This window comes from Pyxicephalus adspersus, chromosome 3 (assembly GCF_032062135.1).
Source record: "Pyxicephalus adspersus chromosome 3, UCB_Pads_2.0, whole genome shotgun sequence".
Taxonomy (NCBI): Eukaryota; Metazoa; Chordata; class Amphibia; order Anura; family Pyxicephalidae; genus Pyxicephalus; species Pyxicephalus adspersus.
The window spans coordinates 86,434,968-86,461,689 of NC_092860.1; the positions used below are offsets into that span (position 1 = coordinate 86,434,968).

General features: G+C 33.6%; 1 protein-coding gene across 2 annotated transcripts in view; it reads left to right on the plus strand.

Annotated features, from left to right (window-relative positions):
• Positions 1-26,722, plus strand: part of GRID2 (glutamate ionotropic receptor delta type subunit 2) — a 579,007-nt gene that overhangs the window by 64,247 nt on the left and 488,038 nt on the right. For both annotated transcript variants that reach the window (XR_011919919.1, XM_072405568.1), the window contains exon 2: positions 22,884-23,039. Coding sequence is in view for 1 of the 2 variants with exons in the window: in XM_072405568.1 (XP_072261669.1) it covers positions 22,884-23,039 (156 nt within the window). In the remaining variant the exon portion in view is untranslated. The remainder of the gene's footprint in view (positions 1-22,883; positions 23,040-26,722) is intronic.

Sequence of the window (26,722 nt, forward strand, 5' to 3'; positions counted from 1 at the left end):
CTTTAGAGCTTTCTTACTCCCCTGAACCATATCTGCAATTTAGTGGCCCATGTAAAGATGGTACATGTAGCTTTTCATCTACAGTCACATACCTGAAAAAAGCATGCCGTTGACTCATTCTGTGTCAATGAACAAATAGTAATAAAGGCAGAGAATCAGAACACAAACTAGACAAGCTGCATTTTTAGAACCAAGTCAGCAATGGCGGCTTACATAACCTCTCAGGAAAAGATTTGCTTGATTAATATATTATTGATTTCATAGCTGCATTAACATGCATAGTTTATATCTGCCTAGAGTTCAGCTTTAAACTCACTACATTGTATCCTTGATAAAACACAAGTTGTAGATTGCCTATAAGATTATATCATAATCTACATTATGGATTCGGGCTTTCTAGAGAGAAGAGAACTTAGTTGTTTAGGATTTTTTTAGTTTCTGGATAACTAATAAAAATATGTTCATTGTATTTCTATCTCATGCATTGTGATATTCAGGCATAGCATCTGTTACATTAAAAAGTTCATAAGGAATAAGAATGTCTAGTGATCACAATAAAAAAATAAACTGAATTAAAATAGCCTTGGCCTTTACTACCTAGATAACTGCATTTCAGAGACACTAACTATGAAGAAAAAGAACAAACGGCTGCCAGGAAAATAGCAGCTGGGTTGTTTTTTTGTATATATAATTAGCAGAACAAAATGTCTTTTTTCTTTGTTACACAGAAAAGAAAATATTAATTCAGTGTGTTCATATTGATAGCTGTAATAAAACATAGTACAAGACAGATTAATTGGAAACTAGTACAAATAGCCTTTCAATTACTACAGAAAACAATCAGAACTCATTTTTAAAGGATGAACTGATGTCTGGATATCATTTGTAATTTATACTACAGTAAACTACAATTACCAACTTTTTTTTACAATTACCTAATATACTGTAATTGGCATGTTATAATAAATAAAATATGTGTATAGTGTATGTTTACTACTCCTGTAATTTACCAGGAGTTTTGGGCATAGATGATTTACATCTATGTGCATTGCCCACCTACTGAATTGCACGCAAAGGCAAGTAAGTAACCTTCTCTATCTTGTATTTTGGACTAACCTACAGCTTTTTTGTACTTATAGAAAGGTTTTTTTTCTTTTTTTTTTAATTGTTAATGCAATGTTTATTTTGCCATCTAGGTTGTGAATTAGGAATAAATGTTGGTAGGACTCAGAACGTTACCCAAGACTTGGGGAAAGACAGAGTACTGCAGTTAGCCACTCCCTCCCGACCCATAAACACCAATACACAACACATTGGGTAAATGGCTCATAGGCCTTTTATTAAACATATAAATAACTTCTTAAATAAACATAACATTACAATAACAAATCCCCAATAACAAAAACAATATGGACATAGTATTAACAATGACCCCCCACAGTTAAATAACAATCTACCCAGCACTCTCCTTTTGGTTACCGGTCCTCAAAGGTCTCCCCTTCACACTAAATCGTTTTGGTATCTGCGCTAACCATTATATGTAGGCTTTTAGACGCAACCACCAAGCTAGATAACGATATCACTAATCGTAGTCCCCTACCAAATCCTTCCAAACATGAACCCCCAACATCTCTTTCCAAACATAAAGCTCCTTCACCATCTATCCTTCTTTATTCCCTGCCTTTTTAACACCACCCCTCCCCTCTACGTCACCTTAACCCACCCTTATCCCTCCTCGAGGCAAACCCACCCTAATTTATTACCCCCATCACTGCCTGCTCCCTGTCTCCCCCAGTCATGTAGGCCTTCCACTACTTTCCTATTGTCTTTTCGCTCTAGGCCTGTCTATATAAAAGTTTCCATCTCATGATGTTAACATTAATTTAAATTATAGTGGGTCAGCTATACAGAGAGAAATTTATATAAGATAGATAGATAGTGTATATATTGATTGATTTCACTAAAAAAGAAAGATAGCAGTTACCCTTTGCTGAGATATTGATTCCACTGGTATTATTTAAACACTAATGTAGTTTTATAAGACAAATTGTGTGACATGGTTCCATCATATTCCCCATCTTAAAGCAAAATTACATTATGCTGTGAGCGGTCGAGCTTTCATCATAATATCATAATGTATAAGTACAGTGCAGGAGCTTCTCAGTCTAATCAGAATGTCATTTTGCCATCACCCCCTTCTGTTTATTCGGCCAAGGTCACGAATAAGGCAAAACCTGCACATGTCTACCATGTGAGAACCTTTAGTTGGCTGTCGGGCTGCCTGTCAGGTCTACCATGATAGCTAGCCCAATAGCCTCTCAAACTTGAAAATTTGGAAGTGAAGTAAGAGAAGGGAGAGGTTCAAGTTTTTCTAGAAAAGTCAACATTTGCATATGACATTAGCTGCTCATTTCTCTTTATCTATATGTAATTGGACAATCTGAGTTTGTGACAGATTATAACTACTTAACTATTAAAAAATGCTACATTTAGAACAACAATATCCATAGAATATTCTACAAACATCAGATTCATAGGATGACTGCTTCTGTTTTACAGTTTTATCAGTTTTCTTGCTTTTCAAACCATTAATATATTCTGAATTGCTGTCACATTTCAAGTAAGCTGTTCATTAGTATTAATTTTTTACCACTACCAAAGACAATCGAGAGCATATTACCTTTACTCATGTGCAGAAAGCATCTGTTAGACTATTATACTAAGATGGGCATAATTACATAGTACTGCTAAAGGCTAGGATGAAGTGTTAAAGTGTAATAAAACAAATGCCAAATGCAAAACAACAGGCATTAAAAATGGTGATTGAATTTTTCTAAATGAATTGTAACTCATCTGCTGCAAATAATATATGCAGAGCAAAAATGTAATTTCTTAGCAAAATGAAGTATTAGTTTTACAAAGTCACCAACATTAGGCACTAATGCTTAGATAATATATAACATTGGATTGTTTTCTGTATGACTGCCAGTATTTTGTCTGATCCATGAATTGTTAGTCAAAGCATAAAATAGGTAAGACAGCCTAGTAAACCAGTTACTGCCTGAGGTGATCTAATTGCCTGACATTATATCTGTAGAAAATAGCTCAAGTGAAATGACATTGAAATAAAGTGTTCACTGAAGATCATGACCTGGTCTTTTCTATAATAAATGCTTTTCATTTTATGCTCCAAAAGGTATTGTGTGTTTAGTAGTTCTGGAAAATCTACTGCTTATAGAGCATGGTATAAAGTAGGTTCCTTAAGGGCAATCAGACAGCTAACCTAGAAAATGTATTTCCTTAAAGAGGATTATATACACTTGTGGATATCTGCTTGGCTATCTAGAAATAATAGGTTTGATTTATTAAAGGAGTTTAGGCTATTCACTTAGCAAAGTTAACTATCATTATTCAAGGAATAATTCACTTAGCTGAGTAAAAATAATGTGAAACTTTGTTAACTTCAGACATCCAATCACATGCATGAAAAAAAAATCATCTTTTTTTTTAAAGTCACATACAAACACTAGATTTTTATTGATCAAGATGAATATTAATTTTGGGCCAAAAACTACTGTCTACAGCTGTTTCTTAATGTTGCTCAAAGTGCCTTCCTGCTAAATTACTGAGCAACTGATAGCTAATGACTGCTGATGTTTTCTATGAGGATACAGCCTCCTGCTCATCCTCCCACTTCCTTTATAGAATAAGCAACTTGTTCTGTAAAGCTTTTGTTTACTCTTTCTGTCAATGGAAATGATCACTAACAATCATTTCCAGTGTCAATTATCTAGTGAATATAAATTGCTTAACTCATAATCCCCTAATTTAAGACCACCTTACATGTACATGTGCATGAAAAGGTGGTAAATACAGATGCTCCTTGCCTAAAGGCTATGTTCTGTTCATGCGACCTTGGTCGTTGGCCAAGGAGCATAGGAAACCCCCGGTGACTACCCGTATAACCGGAACTCTGGAAGCCCTTTTTTAAAAAATTAAGGGTCCTTCTGTAGCCAATTTAAATTGTTGTCTCCCTATAACTAAATTTCCAATATTTCTGACTCACCATACCTTGTTCTGCACTTTGTCTCTGTATGAGGACTAAAGGTGTTTGTAGCATGAAAAATCTGACTTGAAATCTGTGAGCTGTACTATATCTGTGGATGAATTATATAATCGGACTTGCAATGCCAATGCAACTGCTGGATCATACAGCTGTGACTGTCCCATGCCCTGCTATACCAGTCTAGTGTAACGAGTATAGTAATATCAGATCAGAAGATTTCTCAAATTTAAGTTGGAAATGAATCTGACAGGACTTTCTGACCACCACTGATCTGGGGAGCTATCTTGTTTAGGACACAGTTTACCACTTTATTTCAGTGCCTACAACCAGAAAAGCAGTGGGAAAGACAATATCAATTTTCACTCCAAGCAATGCAAAACAGTGCCTTTATTGTTCTAGGTATACAGCTTAAAGAGGAACTAAACTCAAAACTCAAAAAAAAAAACACTTACCTTCAATCCCACAGGGCAGTCTGATCACTCTGGGGGTGTCCTGCATCGGGTTCTGTGTCGTCCCGGCATCCGTCCCAGAGCCGGCGCTTCCATATATCTATTCTCTTCCGGGTTCTTCATCCTACATCACCCGACCCAGGCGCGAGATTGGGTGATGTAGGATGAAAAAAAAATTTGACCAACTCAACCACCTAAGCGCCTAGGGTGTTGCACCTAAAAAACAAAAACAGAATTTTTATGTAAAGTGAAAATTCTGAGTTTAGGTAACACTTGTCATATGGAATGCCATTAAATACCAGTATTTTTACTCCTTTTTAGGAGGAATTTAAGACAAAAGTTTGATTTTTCAGAGTACAGCTTTATCATTTCTAAAAGTTCCATATAACATAGAAAATCTTCAGTGTTTTGAATGCAGATCCACTTTAATTAATCAGCTATCAAGCAATGCTTTTTTAATTCACCAATGCAAACAATTATCTATCCTCCTAAACTCACTGTACCTTGAGAGTTTTCGAGAAGAGTAAAGTATGATTCAGTATAGTAAAATAAATATGCATGTTTTTTGTCTGTGTATAAGAACATTAGAGTATGTTAACCTTATAGCATGGCCTTGTGGGCATTTCTAGCAGTTTATGAATTTGCATTTCAATTAGCATTGCACAATGGGAGTGCCAAGCTTCTTCATATGGATAGATATTATAGCTCTAGGCAAATGCCAGGTAATGTGTACCAAGCTGATATCCTCATAAGACTTGAAAGAAAGTAAGTGCTGAAAGCTATTAGCTAACTTACTTCTGCAATAGGATATAAATAATACATAAAAAATAACAAAGGCGGAAATCACTAAACTTTTTTCTATGACAATGCCATTATCCTTCACAAGGTTTAACAAAACAAACTTTAGTGTGATATAATAAAGCATACATTTATATGACCGTCAATAGTTATGTATTTACATGGTATTTATATATATATATATATATTGCTGTCAGAAATTTGGAATCATTAAGTATACTGGGCAACATATACAAATTGCTTCCGTGCAGTGTCTGGAATGCTCTGAAAGGTTTTCTATTAGTGGTCTTTTCTACACCATGAGTTCATATTGTAAAGCAAGGAATGTGACATTCCCACAAACAATTCCTCGTGGTAACTAATTACTGCCACTGAAACACATGGACCTGGAAGATTCCCACAAGGAAATGTTTGAGGGAATGTCCGATTCCCTGTTTTATAAATAGAGTCCTGAGGATTTTAGTGCGTGTTGTTCTTATTAAACTGATTAATTGGCTGGATGGTCCGCTGGTTTGTTTTAGAGTTTGAAAATATTATGGAACTGGATTGTGGATATGAATGTGCATTATATCATTATTATCATCTAATTTTTAATAGTTTGGACAAAAACTCATTTAATGACCACTCTTAAGAGCAATATTTCCAATTCACTGGATGGTGAGTTGTCCACCATTTCTCTATTCACTGTATGAAGAGAAGAAAAGGTTCCTCTGTAACCTCTATTTTCACACTTTGCTAATTTTACAATAGTTCATTGTGAATTTGTTTGTTGAAGTTGAACTCCATTAACCACCCAACCGTTAAACCCGACCTTGGTTTGGGTTTAAAAATTTTGCAAAAATCGATAAACCCGAACTTTGTCGGGTGGTTAAATCCCATCACTTACCTGGTCCCCGCTGTGATGATCCGTTTTGTTCCAGCGTCGATCTCCAAAAAAAAATACTCACCTTCTCCCCGCAGCTCCTTCGGACACGTCTTCTGTCTTCAGTCTTCATCCGGCGAGTGCAGTGACGATCACCGGGGTTTCACGGTGACGTCGCTGCATGCGTCGGTACGGGCGGGAGGCGGGGCGGGAAATTCAAATCGCTTTGCACTGAACTCAATACAAAAAAGCTGTATTGAGTCCAATACAAAGAAATCCTTATATAATATATGTATAGTTGTATTATATATATATTATGTAAGCTACTGTACAATTACATTACATTTGTAAGCTACTGTACAATTACATTACATTATACACTATTTTTTTAAAGATTTTTTTTTTTAAAGATTTTTTTTATGTTTTATAAAAAAAAATTTATTATTCAATTTATAAAATTTTGGACATATTTCAGTGAGTTATGCGGTAATTGGGTGAATTATAAGTAATTATTGAGTAATTGGGTGAATTATAGCCTACAATCTAAAACAAATTTCCATGCAAAAAAATTAACACTTTTTGCATGGAAGTACAGAAGTTTGGAAAGAATTAGAACACCCGGCGTTCGCGTACGCATCCCTCGGTGATTCCTGATGATGTCCGTGCGTGCGCCCGTCGATGGGGGGCGTAGCGGGAAATTCAAATATTTTTGTATTGGATTCAATAGTCCTGTATCCAATCCAATACAAAAAAATACAAAATATATTTATGTGGTTTTGTCTATAGGTATGTGACGTTGGACTGTTGGACACTAGGCAGGTCTTTTGGAAAAATATATTACTATACAGTATACCGAATTATCGCATTTTCAGTATTTTTCATTTATTTATGTATTCTTGTTTAAGCTGACTTTTGTGTCTTTTATTTTAATAAAAGTAATTTTTTTTCTACATGATTGTGTGTTTTAAACATTTTTTATATTCATGATATCTACTAGAACCATGTTCAGACATATTTCTGTAAGTTACAGGTCTATAATTTAAAAAAAAAAATTTCATGAAAAACAGTGTACCGCTTTTGGTACAGAAATCTAGACATCAGTGTAACGCCCAGGAGGTTAAGCAGCAAATTATTATTAATCTAGACTTTTATAGTCTTCAGTCATAGCTCTCCTATGCTCTCAATATGTGAACAAGCCTTCATTGTCTTTGCATAAAATATATTGTACATGGTGATGGCGGAGGTGATGATATTTTTTTAAGTTTTTTTTTAGTAGCATAAAGTAATATGAAGTTTGCAAACAGAAAAAAGTGAGGCCATTTTGATTGTTCTTTTTTTAATTTGACCTTTTCATTATTATTATGATATAGTATTGTTATTTTTTTTCTCTATTTGCACAGACAAAATAAATATCACTCCCATAAATATATGTATGCATTAGCACTTTGAATTTATAACTTCAGTAATATAAATAACACTAAGGGAAAGGTCAAAGTAATTTAACAGTGCTACAAAGTTTGAATTGAACAAGATGTAAATTTTTTTTTATCATGACTTTATATCTACCTCTAGATCTTTAAAATGTTCATACAGTGCATATATTTCAGTTGTTGGTGGATTTTAGTGTAATGAATCATCCAATGATTTGTGGCAAAATCAAACCAGTAGATTTATTTGTTAGTATAGGGGCTCGTCTCTTAAAAGTAATATCTAACTGTCAGAGGTGGACTCACTTTTTAATGTCCAGGTAAATGCATGTGGGTACTCCACAAATGTAAGTGTTAGTGTGGAATTTGTTAAGAGGAATTAATAGATCAAGGCCCTAAAAAACAATTGTCCTTGCCTGGAGTTTAATTAAACTCCACTCTTATCAGATATAGTATTGCATAATAACATATTCTTGCTCTGTAATTAGAATTATACATCTGATGTATCTGATCATGGTGAAAATATTCACCAGATTCATGAAATAGGAGCACCAAGGCAATTAAAGACTTAGTACTGACAGGAGGACACTGACATTCCTCCAAGTTTATTATATCCTAGATGAGCCCATTTGTTTTTATATTTTATCTCTGAGTTGTAACATATATATGCTATAATATACTTGATACTTAGCTCAGGGTGCAAGAGAAAGCTAGACCAAAATAGGATTTTATCCTATAATGTTGGAATGTGAAAAGCTATAAGCCCACTGTTAAGGTACATAGCAGACAGTGTTCAATTGGCTATTACCTGGTGGAATTACACCTGGCAACCACCAGCCAATGAAAATGCTGCTCATTTCTGAGCATTTATGGACTTTTCACCTGTTTCCAAACATGGGCCTGTAAACTCACATTAATCTCTGGGAAAACAGTCTATGTACACCAAGTCTTTTGAAAACCTAAATAGTCTTTATTTATGTGAAGTCGAGGGAAATATTGACATATGGTATATTTCAGCAGAAGAAAGTTTGGATCTCACAGTTCATTAGGATGACATATTTTAGGATATAAACAAAATAAATATTTTAGTATTTGCAATTTGTTCAGTAAAACCCTCCTTAATTTAGCAGGAGATAACAAGAAAGCCTGGTGAAGCAATAATATCATAAGGCTGGATATCACTACGATATCAATATGATATATGATTTTTGCAAAATATTTGTATGCTGCGCCCACAAAGGCATTATTACTTTCATACTTTTGGAATCCTCTAATGTTCTGGTGTGTAGTTGGAATTATTTCATTTATATGTATTTTTTAGATATTTTGTAGAGTTCCAGCGACACAAACCTAATATAAATAAATAGCACAACACTTTAACTGTAACAGAGTTAGAATGGATACATTGGGCCTGATTTATTAAAGCTTCCAAGGCTGGAAAGGATACACTTTCATCAGTAAAGTTGGGTGATCCAGCAAACCTGGAATGGATTTGGTCCAGGATTGAAAACATTTGCTAACAAATAGTAAATGACTTTTAGGAAATCTATTCAAGGTTTGCTGGATCACCCAGTTTCACTGATGAAAGTATACCCTCTCCGGCCTTTGACAGCTTTAATAAATCAGGCCCCTTGTCTAACAACATGCAAAGAACCTTAAACATGTTATGACATGTTCAACCTTTTGAACAGTAGCAACTTTCATATTTTAATTTTGGTGTTTTTTTTCATATGTATTATCTGTATGCTTTTGCAGAAAGCCGTTGGAGCTCCTGGTAGAATTTTTGACTCGGACTATTTTGACATTGAGGACAAATTGTAATAATGTCATTGGCTATGATATTGTAGTTATCTGCAAAACTTAGTTTTGCCATCAACATTGCTGAGGAGGTCAGGGAATGTGTTCCAAGTGAAAAAAAAAAGTGTAGATGTGTAAAAACATTTATATAGCACAAAGTGTACATTACAGCAGAATGTCATTCATTAGCACACCAATGATTGTGTACACAATAGATTTTTGCTCCAACTTCCAGGATAATCTAAAACGTTCTTTTAAATGCTACACTTTTCTTCACCCACAAATTCCAGGAAGAACAACTAATTGTAAAAGCTGAGGAGAGGTTGTAGGTTCACATCATCGAAACTTCACCATCAAAATAAATGTATAATTTGGTTCTAGGATGTCTTGAAAATGCAGTGTTTACCTATTTAATGAACCCTACTATTCCTACTCATAACTTGCCCCCTGAAACAAGGAGGAGGGCAGAATGTGTGTAATAGTGTTGGTGTTCGAATTCGGGTTGTCCGTATATTCGACCCGAATATGGCTGTTCGAATTCAAGTAGACCCGACCTGATAAAAAAAAGAGATTCGATAGCAAAAGTTCAGATAAAAAGAAGTAATAAAAATGTGTTAAAAAAAAAAAATTAATGGTAATTTATTTATTGAGTGTTTGTGTTTATTTGACTTTTTGTTTTTTACAGGTTATCCTACAATGACATGATATCTCTTACTCTGTAACACAATTTCCAGCACAGTAATATTATGATACATTTGTTACATTTTTATTTTATCCACTGTGAGAAAAATGTAACAAATGCATCATATTACTGTGCTGGAAAGTGTGTTACAGAGTAAGAGATACTTGTGGGGCATCTCGGCTGCAATCATTGAGAAGAGTGTGCAATCCCCAGGGCACTATAGGTTAATTAACCTGTAGTGCCCCGGGGATTGCACACTGAGCTAATCAATGATTGTAGCCAAGGCTGCAATCATTGAGAAGAGTGTGTGCAATCCCCAGGGCACTACAGGTTAATTAACCCCTAGTGCCCTGGGGATCGTAGTGGAATTGCAGAGTTCATCTGCAGTTCAGTTCCCATGGTCACATGACCGTGGGAACTTTGCAGTCACAGCTGTGACTGCAGGCGATCCCGGGCACTAGAGGTTGAATGGGGACAAGTTTCTGCATTCATCACATCTAGTGCCCTGTGTTCTTGGATAGAGAAACTCTATCCAAGAACACATACAACTAGTAAAGGGCTACAAGAGCAATCTGATTGCTGTTGCAGACCTTAATAGTCCCTAAAAATAACCCAAATTCTTCCACCATTGACTTCAATGGTGTTCGAATTCGAAATTCGATCACCTGAACAATATCTCACGATTCGATTGAATAGCTGTCGAATCAAATAGTGAGATATTTGACCAACACTAGTGTGTAATCCCCTTCCCACAAATATACACCCCTTAGGTCGCATGTCAGGAATGGGAGTCCATAGTTAGACTGGCCTTATCCCCACAACATGATCCCAGTGTTTTAGAGTCTGCAGGCAGGAATCCGTATGACCCCTTTAAAAAGGCCCCTCGTCCATTTTCCACATGGAATCTGCAAGATCTGCCAGACATCCTCCATGCTGAGGGTTTCTGCTCATGACTAAATGTCTAATTCTAGTAGAATCTGTAAATGAGTCAAATGTATATAAGACAGGACTCTGAAATTACTATTTGTTTAGTGCCAGCAAAGCTCTTGTTATTATATAGCTGGAGCTGACCGAACTGAGTGGGAAACCATAAAACCTCTTTTTTGGGCATTGCTGCAACGTGCAAAATATTAGCTTAAAAAGATAAAAGAATAATAAAGATATTCTTTGAGTCTTGGACCATAAAAATGATAGAATAATATCCTTTTAAATACACAGAGAATTCTAACTTTTTATGTTATATCCTGACAGTATTACTAGATGTAGACTGTTAAGAAGATGGCTTTCTATTACATATTTCTGCTGCACTCAGTAACTTCCACTATTGAGATAAGTTCAATCGAAGTAACTCAAATTTTCACAGTATTTTATACCAGCTACTGGGCAAACATCTCAGCCGAGTTGCTCAGAGTTAGATTTCCTTCACCTGTATCCTACATCACAGGAGACCTTGTATTTTTAAAACTCCTGGCTGACTTGGTAAGAGAAGATACTGTTCTTCATATCAGTCCAGAACCAACTTTGTTCATGACAGCCACAAAGACCTTCTGGCTAGTATACTTTTTTACATCATTAAATGGAAATGTATATGTATAAATCATGACTTTTAAAACTTTTTTTTCTCCTTCAGAAAATATGGTATGTTATGTTTTATGATAATACATCAATATAATAAATACATGCAACATTTATTTTTTGTAATGTGTCCTACACAGATATAATATTGCAGTAGGGATGTAATATTTTGAATTTTTATGTGCTGTCAATCCTACATGTGCTGTCAATTCTACATGAGAAGGAAGCCTTGTCACCAGTGCCCCCTGGGGCTAGGATTTTGTCTAATCTTATGCGAGGTGGAGGTCTTCATTCTTCTGATGCTAATTCTTAGCAAAAGCTAAGAAAAAGCACAAGCTACAGGAATGATGTGCAGTGGTATCCAATTCTGTGCTACAGGGAATGTAGAGACCAAGGAGAGCATTGCTTTGACTGACCCCTGTGATCAGAATACGAAGAATAGAAAGAAACATCAATTATAATGAAGGAAACGACTGATATGGTGTATGCAAGGCTATTTTCTACATGGAATAGGTAATGATTAAAATACTTGTACACTTTTTTCGCAAATTACTTTGTAAGAAAAAAAACAGAAAAAAATAGGAACTCTCTGACTTTCTAAGTGAAACCTTTAAGGCAATACTACCAGAACAGGTGGACGTTTGGGAAGTTCTCCTTTACTGTTCTTATGGCAAGGGTCATTTTGGATTTCCAATCACTTTCTTTATTAGAGACAATGGTTAGCAGGACAAGGGAGTAAGTTTACATTTAAACTCACAATGGGTTTGGTATGGGTCTCAGTCATTCACTATTTCCACAAACTTGTACAGAAATTCGAGCAGCCTCTGTACCCTTAGCAATGGGCTTATTACTGATATTTATATTGGCATATTGGTATTTCCACCAGTGACAAACTCAAGTCAATAGGAATGCACACTACCTTAGCAGGGTCACGCCAATTTTTAACCTGCCTACCAATCGTTGTACTAGAAATTGTTTGTTTGTTTGTAAACGTTTACTCTCCATTGGTATTTAACTACAGTCTGTTGGCCTCACTAATGGCATGTTTCCTTAAAAAAAAAATAAAAAAAAAATATATAATAGACACCGTTCAATAGAGTCTATAGTCATGACATGTTCCCTACACCAGTTTCATTACTCATAGGTATTTGGGTTGTGGAAGGAAGCTGGAGAGTGCCAGCAGTAAACCCACACAAACACACAGAGAACGTACGAACTCCATGCAGATTAATTCCTGACTAATATTCAAACCTGAAAGCCGAGACTACTATTCTCTGAGTTACTGTGCCATTCTTTGAAGTTTTTGTGCTAGTGAGAAATTCATTTGCATACTCAATTTTGATAAACCTTGTCAATTTGCTAAAAAGACTACAATTGCATTGCGAGAAGAATAAAAGAAGAATTTGAAAGAAATTGATATTGGAAAACATACGAATCTATGAGGGATGAGCTGACTAAGTTTGCAGTTTTCTTGCTTCCTTGACAGTGATAAATAATGCAATGGAAAGTTGTTTGGGTTCTGCAACAATGAAGCCATGTTTCATCTACTCAAAAGGTGTATCATTTATAATATGCAGAATAAGAAAGTGCTGAATTCTCAAAAGTGGCTCGCTAATTAAAGCTCAGAGAGCTGGAAAGATTTGGGTTTTTATCTTTCAGGTGCATTCATCTGAACAGCTCTTATTTCATTCAGCTCAATATTTGCTTTTTGTTAGTTCTTAGAGACTAAATGCTTTATTCATTTGATTCCTATTGCAGATGTTGTATAAAATCTCACTGGTGCCATTCTGCCGAGACGAGCATTAAATGTCTTCTCCACTCACCTGCTCTTTATAGGACAGTGTTCTGTTGCTATGAATTGCAAAGTTTCCCAAAGCACTTAGAATACTGTTCAAGATTAAGAAACTGCTATGTTTAACTGTAAACATTAAAAGAAGCCATCATTCTTCTCTGTATTTATAAGTATTGGGGAGAAATGTGTTTTCAAAATTCACTGAAGCTACTTTTCTATTACAACAGAATCTTGGCCACCTATTATACCACCAATGTATTAGGAATCCTAAAATGATTCATTTCCAGGTTTTAAAGATGAAGCACTGATATATGTAATTTAATCCCCTGCATTTTATATTTGGATCCGTGAGAATCAGAGGAGGAAAGTCCCGTTCTATCACTTTAATTTTAACCCTTTATTATTCACTATTTAAAAATGTAATTAAACATCTGCTACCCAAATATCCAAGCGCATAATTAAGGCCCAATACTGCCATTTTGAGTTACCGTAGTCTGAAACTTTATATCCCAGGGATTTGGTTATTAGACAGCCGTATTGAAAGAGAATATTGAAGCTACTGCAAGGTGTTGGTATATTGTTTTTCATTATTTGTATTTGTTAATTTTTAATACTTGTAAAATAAACAAGGTTAGGATTAGGTGTAGGTTTACGATTACAATTTGTACTTGGTTTAGGTAATATATTAGTTTTAAAAAATAAGTCTACATTTTAGTCTATTTGGATCTCACAACTTCATGTATAACCCAGTTTTGTTTTTTGTTTTTTGATTGGGGAACTAGGGAAGAACTAGACCCACTGTCAAGTTTGTATGGCTTTGTATATTCACTTTTATTTGTCTTTGGTGATCACCAAGTAATGTTAAATCCAACTCTTTAGAGCTGTCACCAGAACATGAGGACAAAGTAAACAAGGACACATGTTTATTTAAACTTTTCCTTCTCTATCCAAAACTTAAAAAAAAGTTTGAGCTTTAGGTTGTACCAAAGATTTGATATAATATAGTGTGTTTTTAGAAACTTTTTTTTTACATAAGGAAATATGTAATTTATGTTCACAGACCTTTTTTCACATTAGTGTTATCCTAGAACATCAAGCAGATGTGTCTAGCGTTAAATGTGTTAGTGAGTAGATCATATAAATGAAAGCTTTAACGTGAAACATCTGTGACAAGATTAGATTTTATGTATTATCATCATTTTGGGTAGGGCATGCAGTGCATGTTTAAATGTAATTAGTTTACAAAATGTGTTTACTAATTAGCAGGTGATGTTTTGTATTTTATCAAAAATATGCTTTCATCTGATGCTTTGTGTCAGTACAATGTAACTCTTTTTCAATGCTTCCATCAGGACAGGTTTAAACAATAGGTAAAAAAAGGTCATTGCCAAAATCCTGTTGGCAATGGTATTGTTTAAAGGTGTTTTAAGCTAATGTTTAAATTTTGATTAAATAATAATTTTAAGAACATTTTAAGAATTTTATATTTAACCTAGTGATTATAAAGTAAGTTTGCATTTGTGTCTATTTGTCATATAATCAACCAGGCTCCGGAAATAATAATGGAGGCTAGCTGAAATGCGTAATGGTAAAATTTTACCAACCAGAAGTGTGTGGTAATATGGTTCTTCATACAAACACTGATTTAGGTGTAATGGTAATACTTTATATAATTGATGATTTCTGTTTTATAGCATACTAGACATATTACTTTGCCCTGTGGAGGTGTGGCTTGATAAATTACTACAGAGTAGTAATAGCTGGTTGTGGCAGTATAGTTTGTAGCAGTTTCTCTTCGTTATAGGCTATGAGTGGTGTTGGATAATGATGACAATGGCAACAGAAAAATGTGGCCTAATAAGTTGTGACATTCTCCCACAATTTAAAGTTAAAAAGCATGAACAAGGTGTGTCGTGCCCATAGGGATACCATAATTTTATTATATAAAGATAGGAAAACTTGTATGGGCAGCAATAGCAATCATTACTTTGTTACACTTCTACAAAAGAAGTGTAAAAGAAAATTTGTGTAAAAGAAATACATGGGCTACTATTGCCTAACTTTGTCTGAAAATACTGTACTTGTTTTTACTTTACATAAAAGTTTTTTAAATGCAACACTGGTGAAGCACCTCTCAGCGCGGTGATCAAGACAGAATGGGTGTGCAGAGCTCCCGGAATACTCATGTCCCAAATCCTTGGAGGCTCCTGGCTGGTCCTTCTGCGCATACATTTTTACACTGAGAGAAAAGAGATGCTGATCTCACCCATGCACTGTGGGATAGGCTCTATTTTTTCCCCCCTTAGAACAGGCTACATCACCCAATCTTGCACCTGTGCAGTGTGAGATCGGGTGACAAAGCCAGGAGAGGAAGGCAGAAGATGGCTGCACCCAGTGCTTCTGATGTGTCAGGACAAAGTAGGATCCTAGGATGACGTGGGACTTGATTGAGGAAAGATCCAGTGCAATCGAGGGATCTGTGGAAATAAAGGAAAGTGTGATTTTTTTTTTTTGATTTGGTTCCGCTTTAACGCAGAACATACTGGGGTGTCAATTTTTAATGGAGAGTGGATCTCCCCTATTAATAAAAGTGGTTAAAGGGGCCATGATGTAAAGTTTCATGGTTTTTTGCAAAGTGTTGGTCAGAGAATTGACAGGTAGCAGGACTGGCCTCTTCAACCAGAAAGTGCTCTCTGCTTCATTGAAAGAAAAACGCAATAGGCTTTTTTTTGTGTGTGTAAAGAACACCTTTTGTCTACATTAGATTCAGATTTCCAAAGTTGGTGCTGTAAACATTTGTAAAGCAGATTGCTGTGCTTTATAAATGTGTGTTTTATTTTATTTTATTTTAAAGCAGCATTATGGTCTTTAAATTAGAAGTAGCCTAAAACACATGTTATAGTATGACACATATTCATATTTCCCATACATCTACACAAATTAGGAAAATTTCATCATTTGTTTCTTTTATAATGTTCTTGAGAGAGGAAATTGGCTGCCTGTAATGAGCGTTAATCATACATAGAATTAGTACTAATTGCTACCAATTTCACCATCATTTTTGTTTCAAATTGCCCATGTATTCTTTTGACAGCACTTGCAAGTTTACAGAATTGCTAGCCTATATCTGCTTTGAAAATGATTTTAATTCTCCTGTACCTTGAAATGTGTGTAATTTTCACCTAAATTGAACAACTGTTTTATTTTGAAAGTATTTTAAAAGTACCACGTTATGCTTTTATCTGGTACAAGGCCAATGAGCACCGTATAACCACTATTGGCAATCTCTCTATATACACTTTCTTGTTACTTCACTTCTTCACTATTATTTTTGGCCTATGTTGTAGGAACAAATGGTGGCATTCTTTTTTTTTCTTTGCTCTTTTCAAAAATTACACACCAACAATTTTGTAAATTTTATACATAATTCTCGAAAAAATGCAAGGGTAAAATAATAAAAATGAAAAGCTGAAATTTCTGTTAATGGTAATATTACCAAGTTGCTCCTAAGAGAAAGTCAGTCTTTGTGTTTCTCTGCCTGTTCATTTGGTGGCATCCTCTAGGATGGGGTGTTGCTCCTTGGTGCTCAGGGCTTTAGATGTGTGGAATGATCACTGCATACAGACATGTCATCTGTTTGAATTCTGCATAAGAAAAACTTCAGTGCCTTTTATTGGCAATATCCTAATTTTGTTATTATTTTACTCTTAACCCTTAATATGTCCTTAAACGTTTATTACCCTTACTTTAGATTTTTATTTCCTTGTGCCTGTCAGTTGTTATCAGTTGAACTGTAACCTCAGAATTGCCACATCCTACCAACCAGTCCTAACCCATTGTGATAGCAAGGCTAAAAACTAGGCATGCTTTAGCGTGAGCTTTACATCTGTATGCTCTCTAGGGACCAAAGCACCTCATCAAACTGCTACATCTCCTTTAACAATCCTGACAGAGACTCGGGGAAGGGGCAGTAACCTAAATGCAATATTAAAAAATGAAGTCTTCTTCCATTCCAAAGTGTAGAAGAGATGTGTAAATCTTAAGGCATTGGTTTCTTTCACTTCCAAGCAAAAATCCTGGGAACTGAATAAATCAATGGAATCACTTGGGTATTTTAAAGATAGATTCACTTTAATTTAGAGGGATTTATTTTAGGTAGAGCTTTATCAGTTGATGAGATACCAATTTCATTCTAGCATCTTTACATCTTAAAGCTGCTGTAGGTCAGCAGTTGGCAACGGGAGTTTATCAATTACAGTCCAAATGGTATGTACCATATTAAGCCCAGTTATAGAAAAAAGGTCATACCAGCATCAGGAAAGTATGGCTTATTTTCTAGCTGATGCAATTGTGTTTTATAAGCTAATGATATTTAAAACAAAGGAAAAAAGTATTGTCATGGAAACAGGTTACTTCCACTTGCAAAGTATGTGAATCCTAATTAAACAATAATTTGGTGTTTTGCAGCTTATTTTATTATCTCATTATTTTGTCAACAAAATGCACCTATAATTAATAAAGTAGTTTTGGAGAATGTCTTAGGAACAACACACATTTATCCATTGTATGGAACTCATTCATATCCCATCAGCCTAATATTGTAGGAGACTTTGCAAACTATTAACAGAACTAAATTGTCACGGCTTTTTGACACTGTACTTCTGGACTTCTCCGCAGCCAAGAACTCCTTAGCATTTTAATTACCTATATTTAATTAAGTTGCCAGACTTGTACTAGTAACGATTTTAAACCGAGAAAATTTGATTCCAAGAATTTTGCCTTGTTACCTTGCTTTGCCTTGTTCAGACCTATTATTTATTGTGAACATACTGTTAGTCCTATCTGTAACACTGCCAAGCGATCCATCATGTCAGGCTAACCTGAATGTTTAAAATGGTGAAATACTACAATCACAGAGCTAATTAATTTTAATGAAAAATAATTTCCCTGTGTAATGCTAGAGCTGAACGTAATTTCCAGTTGATATGGGAAGTGAGTGGTATGTGGCATTGGGAGTATGTGAGAGTTCATGATTGTCATTAGAAAATGGTAACTACATTGTCCAGGGATCAATATAATAACAGTCTGCTTCCATTTAAACAGTTTTATGTTACAAGATTATTTCCTTGGATTGAGTTTGCTTCTAAATAACTTTTTATTCTGCAATATTAGTTAACATTCCTTTAAAGGGAGGTAACTATTAAACATTGGTGTTTAAATATAGTTTATAATTTTAAATATAGTTTAAATATAGTTTTTCAGTTTCTATGGAAGATAAAGAATGCAAGCTAAAAGCATGCAATACAATAATAAAATAAATTGCAGTTTCCAAATATAGGATTTTTTTTTTTGTTCGGGAAAAAAACATTTTAGGTCTTGATTACTTTTGTACATTTACCTGAAGAATGCATACACTATATTGAACATAACATATAGGAAGCACTTAATTAATGGTGGATGAGTGTACATTTTACATTTATAGAACTGAACTTTTCATTTTGAGAGAATGGTGGATGAGTGTACATTTTACATTTATAGAACTGAACTTTTCATTTTGAGAGTATTGAAAACATTTCCCAGTATTAACGAAGACATATTATTTTGTATCTATGTTAAGTACAGCTTCCACCCCTTACATTTAAATAAATATTTACATTTTATAAGCAGGGAAGAAGATAACCAATTTTGAATACATGTGTTTAAATATTATAGTTGTTGTTGTGATATATACATAGTTCTTTACCAAGTCCCTTCAAACATTAGGTAAAATTGAGTCCCTTGCACTGAAATACATCCATATTCCTAAATACCCTAACCTTCATTGGCTGTTATAACCACATTTTTAATCTTTTAAGTGGTAAATAAAGAATAAAGATGTAAAAGCAGAGAATGTTGTATTTTGGTTAGTATTATTTTTTAGGGGCCCCTGAAATATTGCAATGTTGGCAGAATGGATGGTTTAGTTTTTGCACTGCTGCTGTAATTTATGGATGATTTAGAATTTAAAGATCAATGTTTTTAAGTTAAAGCTGAGCTTATTTATGGCATTTAGGTACAAAGGTGTTGAAGAATAATAGTATACGTGGGCACAGTGTGAAGGTATTTTGGGGTTAAAAACTTTACATTTCATGTACACATATTTTGTTTTCCTATTGCTTTGCAATAGCTGCAATGCAAAACTATTTTAATTCATTTTAGCGTTATTATGTACTGTTTAGAGTAAACTGTTACAATATTAATAGCTGGTCTGCAGTGTTGCTGAGGAAAAATATTTGCTTCTAAAAAAGAGATCTCATTCTGATAACCTTGCAAATGCAGTTTATTACTTACACATGGGAAAACATAATCTATATCCAGAAAGTAGTACAGTAACAGTACATTAAAATCAAATCATCATCCAGAGATCAGTTTTAACTTTGGGAGAGGGGTGATCAGACAAAAATATCCAACTTGGCTTTGTCTGAAAGTAATGCTAAAAGAAAAAAAAACCTACAATAAAGATTCTCCAAAGTTCCAAAAAAATACACTTTGATAATGCAGAATCATCAATATAATCTTATTACTCTCAAATGTGTGCAAATATTAGGTAGCAAGAATAATACAGAATGTTACAGAATAGTTCTTATATTTAATATTTAAAACATTCATAATGAACTATATCTTTTCATGTACCTTTTTTCTGTAAGTTTTTTCTTTGGTACACATTTCAAAAAGTTTGACTTAACATAAAACAGATATTTAAGTTTCTTTGTGGTGTTTATACCTTGAGGATATATGGATATATTCTTCCAAATATTCTAGTGGATGAGACAGATTAGTATGATAAATTTGTTTGATATATAAAAACTGCCTTTCCTAGTTTTTTTGCTATTTTTTTAAAATCTATGCTATTCATCGTTTTGACAGATGTTCCCTGTAGGTAACGATTACTTTCTTTCTTTAGCTAAGTGTTGCCCAAAACCTTGGCAGCTTACTCACTTGTCATTTTTCTATCCTATTAATCTTTTATACTCTTTAAAGGTCTTGATCTAGTATGTCTATAATCTGGCTTAGCCCTGGGAACATGTTGAAGGCTATGTTTACAGTGGTGGTACCATGATGAATACTATTTGTGTAACATCCCTCTTACAACTTACCAAATGTCATTTTTTGGGTAAATAGGTTTTTAAATTAAAAAAGGCATCCTGGTTGAATCGTTTCATTTATCAAGAAGTACAGCTTTATAAATGATGTCCAAAATGTATAACTGCATGGATATCGATTCATAAAGAGATACAAAAAAAAAATCTTTCTTTTTTGCAGTACTTCAATTAATTTTTCTGTGGGATCTTGCCTAAGGTTTTTTTTTTAGTTCTAAAATCCACTGTGACTAATTGAATGTCAAAATGTAATGTGAAGAAAAGGAAAAGGTATTTTTATTAAAAAAAAAGCATACAATTAAAAAAATTCCACTATGAAAAAGATTTCTTTTCCATATTTTTAACTTTCAAATTATTACATTCTACAATTTTAGGAACAAAATACAGAAAGATACAAATGTGTTGCTCAGACATACTTCTTGCTTGGTTTGAGAAAGCAGAACCTAATTTTACTCTGTGGGCCTTTTAACTGTACACAGCACGCAGCTACTGCCCACTGTGTGCATTGAACAAGCTAACCGAAGCTAACTCAAATAATATTGTTCAGTTCTGTTAGAATAAAACTAAATGTCAAATCTTTGGGCTGGTTTTTAAATTGTATGATTTATAATTCCATATATATATATATATATATATATATATATATATATATATTTTTTTTTTTTTTTTATGTGAAAAAACATGTGAAATAATAAAAAAAAATAGTTTTAGCAAAAATTTTTATGAAAGCGGAACATTAGCCCATGGCCTCCTAGGATATGGGATGTATGTTTCCCAGGGGGCTTTGAGTTTTCCCTTCAGTCTTTACTGCCACTGTGGGGAAGTGTCCTTCCCAAATTAAAAAAAAACTATTTTTTACATTTTTTACATTTAAAAATGTACTGACAGATCTGCTTTAACTGCTCTGCAGTTAACATAAACTTTCTGTAACTTAAGTGAAGCAAAAGAGACTTTAAAGTGTATTTCAAGCTACAATTTGTTTTTTTTTTCATCTTCAGTTAAGTACAGAATGGGTAAATCTCCTGCCAGATTTTGTCTTATTGGGGAGATTTTTCCTTTCACTTTAATTTTACTGCGAGAGACAAAGCAAAGAGGCAAAGTAAAAGAAAATCTCTCCAAATTGAAGAAAATTCCTTTTTACACAGTTATCATTGTAAGACATTTTACCATTTGAAGATTTACTTTCTATTTTTGTTCTGGTAACAACTCGGTCACCAGGTTACAATGCTCACCAGGGAACATAGCAGGGGCAAAGACAGCAATTTATAAAGTGACAAGGGAAAAGAGATCTAATCTCTCACCACTCTATCCAAATCTAAAGAAACACACTTTAATGACACAGCATAATGCTTTTATATGATATAAATGATAATCTGCTCTAAAAAATTAGTAAACATTTTCTTTAGACAAAAGACCCATTGTTAGATAATTTTCCCACTGAAGTAGTCATTTAAAGAATGTTATGTCCTTTGTAACTTATTCTGCAATCAATTACTAATAGAAAGCAGTTTTGATACAATACTTTATGTTGTGTTTAATCAAATAATAGGTGACGTGTTCATTTGACCTAATTTACAAAATAAAAAAAAACAATTATTGGGACAAATCATTGCGGTTTTTTTTACATTTCAGGCTGTGATCACAATCCTTAACTCTATCTTTTTGATACAGTGATGTTCTATGTTCATTACATCTTCACATCCAAATAATGCAACTGTGTGTATTCAGTTCCTATGCATTCTTTCTTACATTTTCAGAATTTTTAAAAGATTAAAAGTAATTGTTACACTTAGATGTAAGAATATGTATATGTGATATGAACATTAAAGCATTATAGTAACTGATTGCTATTACTATTTTTTAACTAGTAATCTTATGGCCTGCTACACTAAACTACACTCAGCTGCAGTGTCACACTAGATCTGCTTCATTTTAGCTGGATTATGCATCGTCAGAGACATTTATTATGGTACATCGACTAAAAAGCTTTTCTTACCAAATAAAGTACAAAAAGACCTAATATACCTGACACATTTTATACCGTCAGTTGTCAAAACAGCTGAAAGCTACAACTATGTAGCATGCATATGAGAACAAACTACATGACTAATATACATTTGTGGACAAAAGCTCATAAACATGAATGTCAGGTTTTTCTTTCCTTGCAATAACAAAGTCTTGTTTTGACAGTAACTCTTTTATGGATGCAGTAAGTTAACTGCTACGAACCACATAAATGCACCTTTTTACCCTGTGCGCACCACTAACTTTTTCCGCTCTTTTGTTTATGAAACAGGGGCACTTTTTGATGAATCTGCCAGAAAAGATTATGAAGTTTTCCGGATGGCAGTTGATGACCTCAATCTAAATGAAGATATCTTACAAACAGAAAAAATTACATTTACAGAGAAATTTGTGGATGGTAGCAATCCTTTTGTGGCTGTACAGGAAGGTAGGAAAGATAAAAATAAATCTTTTATTGTATTTATATAGAATTTTTTAAACATTTAATGTCCAAAATATTCATATAAGGTTAATATTGTGATATATATATATATATATATATATATAATTCAAGTACAAAAAAATTTGTCTTTTTTTTTATTTTGTTTAAATTTGAACAATGATGTTTCTGCGTTTAAGTAGCCATTGGGGTTGATTCAATAAAGGCCTAGGAAGTTTTTAATTGTGTCACAAGTGCAATTAAAAAACTGTTAAATACATTTTCCTTGCATATGACTGTGTAAAGTAATTTATTTATATACATTACTTTGTTAAATTAATTTTCTTTATCTCCACTCCTTTAGTAAATCAGTCCCAGTGTCTTTGAAGTATTAAAACACAAATTTGAGAAAACATTGTGTAATGAAATGTTGATGAACACATTTTTGGTTATATATGGTGTAAAGTTAAATATTTTGTTAGTATTTTAGCTGGATTTGATATCTGAATATCTGTCTTATTTTTTACTATCAGATTTTATAAACCTAATTTTACAAGTTTGTCCAAATCTGGAAATATATGAGTTGGGTGGACTATATTTACAAGGAGGTTAAGAGTTAACTAACAACTTACATAAATATTAACAAAAGGCTTTTAACAGAAATAGTACATAAATAAAAATAATAAAATTATTTTTATAATTGAAATTTAAAAAATCAAAATTTATTTTCTGGAATCCAAAATGCTAATTAGAAATGTGAATTGTTTAAATGATGAGCTTTGAAACAGCAGTTTTATATGTATGATTTTAGTATTAATTATTTTAGAGCCGGAGTTTAAGAGATAAAGGTTTTTCACACATATGTTTTGCAGCCAATATCAAACCAGTACTACATTTTACATGCTGTATTTATTATGAATATGATGGTGACATACATGAAACAAGTCTCATCCCACAGCAGGGATGTATTTGCATGCATTTGACTGAAAGCCCCTTGTGTGTATTTTCATATACATGAAGGCAGATAGAATGTGGTATCATGAATATTCAGTAGCAATCAATTTAATATATTATTGCATTGTTCTACAGTATAAGTAGAAAAAATGTAGATTCCATTACTACTAATTAAGTATATTGTTTTGCAACTTAATGAGTATACTTTTAAGTGCATAGCAAAACCGTCATCTGGTGTGCATGGCTATAAATAACAAAAAAAAAGAAAAAAAAGAAGAAAAAAGTACAGAAGAAAAAAATACATATACATTTATATACATACATATCAATACATTTTAGAAATACATTTATATATATATACATATATTTCTAAAAAAATGTACCCATAAAATGCAATAATAATCTAAAAAATCCATCAAAACATTGTAAAAATAATTACGTTTAGTTTATACTCTTTTGCTCTTAGTTATAAACTTATAGAAACACTTCCACCCATGCAGATGTCAACTTGATTTTGAGAATTTTACTATGCTTTACTATTTATGCATATAGTGCTTTCGATTTAGCGTCAAGTATTCATGGTGCAAGTCTGATGATCAGGCCATCTTACAAACTCTTGACCTTCACTAATTTTTGTATTTCATTTATCCCAAAAAAATTATTACAGAAGAAACACTTATAATTCCAAGTCACTATGCGTTCACACATGTGCATTCCAAGCACACAAAGCATTTAAAGCTAACAGTTTAATTTCTACTTGACATTAGATTAGCTCTTATGGAATAAATCCAATGAGTAGCCTTATTAAGATCCCCCTCTTTATGGTACTCATATAACCTATTAAAAGGCACAAATCTGATTCATGAGGTATCAAATTTGTGGTGAAGACCCACATGCCTGCTAACTGGTGTAAAGATTTTAAAACTTTTTTTTATCAAATACATGAGGTCATGCACATAAAGGACACTATTACTGCCAGCAGGAAAAAGGTATACTTTCCCTATCATTTATCCGAGAACACTGAGTACCCTTCCACAAAAAGCATCACCTTTCCTCTTATCTTGATGGTGACTGTCAGTTTCATACAAATAAAAATAGGACATCTAAATTCCATCTCGGGAGTGGGCCCCTGGGTAGAACTGACTTCATCTCCAGGGTTCCAGGGCCCTCGTGCAGTAGCACACCTGGCACCTCCTTACATCCACCCCACTTACTGCTAATCCTATCATTTGTTAACAAATGCCAGTATCGAACACCATCCTAACCTCTTTGTGATGATAAGAGTACCTCACTACAAAGTTTTTAGCAGTAACTACCTATTTTGGGGTGAAAAAGAAAAGCTTGCCTTGTATTTATTTTTGCTTTTAATATGCTGTTTTTAAGGTTCTTACTGTATAAACATTTTTTAAATCTCAAAACTATGTAATTACCTTCAATTCCCTGTTTATCAGATCAACTTAACAAATCAATTGAAACATTTTAGTTTATACCTATAAAATATGTCTGAAAATGTGTAGTTTTTGTGTAATGGAAAAAGTAGAATATAGTTTAAATTTGCTAGTAAAGTAGCGATTCTGATCATTTCCAATTGACATAAATGCTCCCTATTGGAAACCGCTACTAATTATAGTCAAGACAATCATAATGCCAAGAACATCTGAGCCAAAGCAGCACCCATATCTCAGCAAGCAGCAGTGTCAGGGAGCATAGGTTGCCAGATTGATCTATTACATTGAATGGCTTGGTACGTATGTTTCTAGTAAGGTTAGGCTTGAAAGAAAGAAATGAATGTGCATTGTTTAGCACACAAAAACACATGTATTTAATGCTCAAGAACTGTATACTTTATTTCACAAACCTTAAAAGCTGGTGAAAGTTTTATGTAAATATAGTTTTACACTAAACATTTCCATGGTGACTATCTCTGCATTTTCGTCTATGATTATGTAGGATGTAAAACTACTGCGTCTGGTAATGGTTGTCCTATATTATACAGTATTTTTATTTTAAGTCTTATCGTAATTATTACTTTCATTCTAGATCTATAAAAAAAAGAGCCACTGCAGTCCATCATTACTAACACTGAGAAAACAAATCTTTCAAAAGATTGAAACACATCACACCATTTAAATTTAAATTGCTTAAAAATAAAGATAGACTTAATTGCCACTTAATAAAACATTTTTCCTAAATGTTGCATTACTTGTCCTGCTTGTTATCACCTTTGCCCCAAGTCCACAACAATGGACATGTTTGAAGTGCAGCTTGGGTAAATGCCATGGATTCCTGCACAAATAAATTGTAGTAAGTGATCAGAGCTACCCAGGGATAGAAAATGTGTTTACAGAATTACCAGGTGAAAAGGGAGTAGTAAATCAAGAAAAAGATTAAAATGCAGTCACTTCATTTAAGTATTTGTAAGATGCAATATATTAATTTTTTTATTTTAGGTTTGGATACGTTTTGTATGAGTTTGTGGAGAGTTACCTCTATCCTTTTCTTGTTTCCCAAACTGATAAAAAAGATCATAAACTTTAGCTCCTTGTAAGCGGCATGATTAATACTAATCACCACCGCCAGTGTTTGGGGCTCTTGAGTATTTCTCTGCAGATCTGTTGGTATGTTAGCCCATATAATGCACTGCCCTGATAATATTTTGTACTTTTAGTAAGGTAGTGCAAAAAATGATTTGTAAATATTGTAACACTTGGCAACTAACTGCATACATTTATACTTTG